Genomic DNA, 5,310 nt, shown 5'->3' with positions numbered 1-5,310 from the left:
GTCGATGGGGATCAGAGGCTGCGGTTGGCCCGGTGGCTTCCAGCACTGGGTGTGCAGCTCAGTGTGCCACCCACCGCACCACCCAGGCTGGGCCTGTCTGTGCTCTTCAATGTGCTGTTCCTGCTCGATGCCGGAACTGGCTCTCCCTTTCCTGTTTATTACATTTTGTTGTCCCAAGGGAGTGTGCACTGAGCCTGCAGCCACCATCTATCCTTGTCTGTCTTGCTTTATTATACTGCTTAAACACCATGCCACTTCTTTTCGCCCTGTGTACTGTACCCTTCACCCAGACCCGCTAGCCTGATGAACAGGGGGTGGCCTCTCCATTTTGCAGACAGATGGAGTAAAAAGCAATGCTAAGTGGCTTGACTGAAAACCATAGCAATCTAGTGCTGCGCTGGATGGTGCTCCCAGAACTTATTTTTAAAGCACAGCTGTAACGCTGGATTGTCAGAAAAGTCAGGACGCATTTTTACATAGAAAAAGACAGAAAAATACGTCCTGACTTTGCTGACAACCCAATAGTTACACTGACTTTAAGGAATGGCGTTTCACTCTATCACTCCAAGTAAATCAACCGTTACTTCAACTGTGGCTTATCTGTACTGGCTCATAAACAGAACGAGAAAATGTACCGAAGATACCCACCTCCTCATGTCATCTCATTAGCCAGCACACTGTTACCTTCAAAAAGTTCATGGAAATACAGTACCAACAAAAACTCTGCACAGATTAAGGGCTTTTTCTCTTTTTTTTGGTACCAAAATAAACTCATACTTTAATTCCACTTTGCACAAACTTTTAAAAGCACCCTTGTACTGCCGTGGTTGCTGCATTCCACAGTAAGACGAGTAAAGTCTTTGCTGTATCATTAAACAGTGAGATGCTGACCAGGTTTGTCGCTGACTCGTTTCCCGTTAGAGGCTCTTCTCCAGCTCCAGCTCTGACGGCAAAGCCCCTCATCTTCCAAAGGTTAAGCACAGCCTGATCACCTGGCCAGCAAGTCCCCTCCTCGTACACACCCAAGAAAATTAAAAACGTGCACACGAATGTCCACAGCAGCATCATTCACGATCGCCAAATGCAGACCAGATGTCCATCGGCTGAAGAATGGCTAACAAAGGCCGCGCTTATGACACAGTGGAAGGGCTTTGGCCGCACAACGGAATGAAGCACTGACACATGTGACGTCACGAATTAACCTGGACATCGTTACACTAGAAGGCAGGCAGAGAAGGCCACGTATCGTGTGATGTGATTTACAGGAAATGTCCAGAATAAGCAAATCCACAGAGACCAAAAGAAAGTAGATTCGTGTTTCCCAGAAGCTGGGGAGAGTGGAGGGGGAAATGCCTTCTAATAGGTTTGGGATGCTTTTTGGGAAAAAATGCTCTGAAATTAGACGGCATTGATGCTCGCGTAAGTTGAACAGGCTTAAGACCAGTGAACTGTACACATAACGGTGAATTGTCTGGTATGTGAATTGCATCTCAATGATGCTGTCATTCAGAAAGAAAAAAGCCTAACGACATGATTTCTCAATTTTTACACACTGACACGCTGAGGGCCAATCAGTGCTACTTCCAAATGAGCAAGAAAGGCAGGCAGATTGTATTCAGCCAGAGAGGATCTGAGAATCTTGATACCAAGTGTTGCTAGTACATATAGTGGCTTATACTCTGATCAACAATGGATTCGCTGCTATATCCTTGTCTGGGACAGATTCCAAGCACGGATGGTGACAGGCTGGAGAGAATGTTATCAACTAGGATTTTTTTAAAAAAGAAAAAGGTTCATTCTCAGCAATAAAAAAATAGAAACATACAAGGAAGTGACCCGTGCATGACACTAGATCTGACAAATACCTGTGATAATTTGGACAAAGGCTTAACTCAGAAACTCAGAAATTAAAAAGCTGATGTTTTAAAAAGTTACACCTCATGGGTACCCAGAACAAAACGTCCTCCGTGTCCCAGTCCATTCCTCTCTCCGCGGAGCTGAGTTGACACTGGCTTTCCCTCCAGGACGCCGGTGCTGCTGCTGGGTGAGCTGGGGCAGGCACAGGGGACACGAGGCTCCCTGCCCACAGCAGCTGTCTCCCGTCTCCAGGCCTGACACTGCAGCCCACACAGTGGCACGCCGGACCCCTTTCAGTCACAAGAACCCGAGGCAGCCCTCCCTCCCGCACTGGCCACTTCCATGCAGGGCTGTGCGATGCTGCAACCCCGCTCCAAACGCGGATGTCACGGGGTAACAGCTGCACGGTTGTTTAGAATTCAAGAAGAGGAAGAAGATACCAAGTTTCTTGCATTGTATTCACACGTGAAAATGGAAGGTGAGGGTTAGTTTTCAAGGTCTTTGGCTAGAGCTTCACGGATGAATTGTAAAGTACGTTGGTACAAAAAAGCATCCTTTTGCTTTGGCTTACAAATGTTCAAATGGTTTACGTCCACAGGAATTAGGTCTCCAATGCCTAAATCTGGAGAAAAGAAAAATATCAATAAAAGCTAAATAAAATAAGCCCAGAACAGGGCTCCCAGAGGTGGCGAGCAAGTCATGGGGATGGCCAGGGGAAGGAAGAGCAAGTCAGGCGGTGGCGTGTATGGGGCAGCTGTAGACACAGAGCAATCGGGAGGCTACGATGAGAGCGAAGCACAGGCTCTGCACTCAGAGAGCCGACAGCACGCTGGAACGTGCCGTGTGCAGCAGCAGGGCCCACTACCCCTCAGCCGGACTCTGCTCTAACACTGGCTTTTCCCACTGGAAGATTTCCTGCTTGAATATTCCCCATACCCCTTGTATCTACTAAAGCCTCCACACCTTTGTTGCTTTTTTCGGAGGTTCCCCTATGCAGCTGTCAATGTGTTAACCCTCTCAATCGGCTGGTAGCGTATCTTCTTGCCTTAACCAACGTGGTTCATGCTTGCTGCCTTAGACTTAGCCCAATGACCTTTGTCATGTAATCAATTAAATGAAGGGAGGGGTAGAGTAACCTACAGTTACACACTGGCACAGACATTTTAATCTACAGCTGAAAAGAATATAATTAGAATATATATCTTTATAAAACTATCTAAAACTGAGAAATAGGATATAAAAATTTACATTTAAGTCATGGCCAATAATTTTCAGAAGAACAAATACCTGCTGATTCCACGGGCACCACGTGGAGCTTAATCATGCTACCAATATAGGTTGGCAGAGTTTCTACGAAATTCAGCACCTGGAAGTTTTTGTCTTTAGCAAACTCCAGAAAATCATCCTGTAGTGTTTTAAGTGCAGGAGAATCTGTAAAATTATACAAAACAAGACTGTGACAAGTTTTGTTCATCCGATTCATAATAAAAAACATCAAGCTTTCAAATTTAGAGAAGAAATTAGGATTCTGATTCAAGATGGCGGCTTGAGTACTGGTGTTTATTTTCTCTCTCTGCCAAGAAACATTCAGATTTGAGCAAAGGGCTAAAATCAACCCAAAACTGGGAGAAAAGCAACCAGAAGGCAGGTTTCACCACACTATTGGTGACAGGAAGGAGTACCCAGGGCAGTCTGGTGTGGCCCTTTAGGGCCCCCCAGTGTGATGGCTGATATACCCAAATCACCCTAAAGCACAGAAGTCCATCAACAAAGGCTGTCCACAATCACTCCTTCCTTTTCCCTCCTCCTCAGATATGAAAGAGCAATCATGAAACACCGGAGAGTAGAGGAAACCGAGGACTGTAACGAGACAGACCAGATCAACAAAGAGAAAAGCTAACCACAGAAGAAATAGAGCTCACTGAGAAAACAGAAAGGAACTTTAAAAAAACCTCTAATTAGTATCTTTAGAATTCTTTGAAAAGACAATGGAGCCATAAAACAAGAGGAGGATAATATGAATGAAGAACAGCCAGAAAACAAGAGAGAGTTTGTGGAAAATAAAATCTGACTTCCAAAAATAAATTCAACAATAAGTTCAGAACATAAATTCAAGAGGGGCTTAGAAGTGGCAGTGGTAGTTAAGGGCACTAGACTCCCACAGGTGGTGTGGTGGTTAAGGATACGGTTCAAGTCCTGGGCCTGGCAGCTTGCTTTTTCATTTTCCCTTTCTCTTTTTCTCTGCCCCTTACTGATCAAGTCTAAATAAATAAATAAATAATTCTTTTTAAGAAAAAAGAAGATAAAGCCAAGAAACTCGCCACATAGCATAAAAAAAGAAAGTATTAATAAAAACAGGACCAGCCCATGTAAGGCAGCTAGATCTCACATGGCCAGCTGCACAGTTTGAGTCTCAGACCCAGACACTTGAAAAGCATGCCTGGTGTGTGTGTGTGTGTGTGTGCATGCCCAAATCCCAAAGGGAGGGAGACATGAAGAAGGGATGGTGGCATGACCATTTCCTATGGGCCTGGAGTTGCTTTCTTGTTTTCTCTCTCAGGCAAAATTTTAAAAAGTAAAAGGCAACTGGCATATGAAAGCTTAAGTCAGGGAGTCCAGATGCTTATGGGTTCCAGAGAAAAATGACGATTAATAAACACGACAGTGCTTTACAGCTAATATGCTAAAATCGCCAAAGTCCGTGTCATCTTAGCAGGTGATGGCTTTCCAAGTTCATGGCAAAAGCGGTCTGTTGGCGATGAGACTAACATTTAAAGGGGGCTTACAGAATATTTCTAATTTTAAGCATTTTTTAAAAATGCTTAAAAAATAACATCTACTTAAATATTTAAGAGTATAAGTTGATAGTAGTATATAATATTAAAATCATTGCTATACCTGAGTAAATAAGGCTTAAGAATAAAAACGAAAGATATCAAAGAAAAAATGAAGGTCAAACCAAAAATTTTCCATGGAGAATCTAAACACAACTATATGCAAATAATAAAATGAAATACAGGTTAAATATCCCTCATCTGAAATGCCTGGAGCCAGGAGTATTTTCAACTTGTTTTTTTTTTCAGGTTCTGGAATATCTGCATATACATAATGAGCTATCCTGGGGGTATCTAAACACAACATTAATTTGTGTTTCATATATCCCTTATAAACATAGCCTGAAGGTAACTGTATATTACATTTTTGTATTACAGTGTTTTGACTGTGACCTCAAACATGAGACCAGGTGTGGGATTTGCCATTGTCTTGTCAATGCTCAAAAGTTATGAATTCTGGAGCACTTTGGATTTCAGATTTTGGAATTAGGGATACTCAACCTGCAATAGATTCAAGGAAGATAAACCGTCCTTTCCCCCTTCTATATAACTGACATTAATACAAGCCCGATTTCCTTGTGACAAAAAGTAAGTTACCCTTGCTGAGTTCTTTGACTTC

General features: G+C 43.2%; 1 protein-coding gene across 1 annotated transcript in view; it reads right to left on the bottom strand.

Moving 5' to 3' along the window:
* Positions 1–2,022: 2,022 nt before the first annotated feature.
* The window catches only part of SERAC1 (serine active site containing 1), a gene marked incomplete in the record, with an annotated part of 69,002 nt that continues 65,714 nt past the window's right edge, over positions 2,023–5,310 (bottom strand). The window contains 2 exon segments of the mRNA XM_027774689.1: positions 2,023–2,479; positions 3,145–3,288. Coding sequence (XP_027630490.1) covers positions 2,343–2,479; positions 3,145–3,288 — 281 coding nt within the window.

The sequence above is a fragment of the Tupaia chinensis genome, unplaced genomic scaffold, assembly GCF_000334495.1.
Source record: "Tupaia chinensis unplaced genomic scaffold, TupChi_1.0 Scaffold000468_1, whole genome shotgun sequence".
NCBI classification, from domain to species: Eukaryota; Metazoa; Chordata; class Mammalia; order Scandentia; family Tupaiidae; genus Tupaia; species Tupaia belangeri.
The sequence above is the reverse complement of the archived record's forward strand: the minus strand, read 5'-3'. Positions and strand labels throughout refer to the sequence as shown.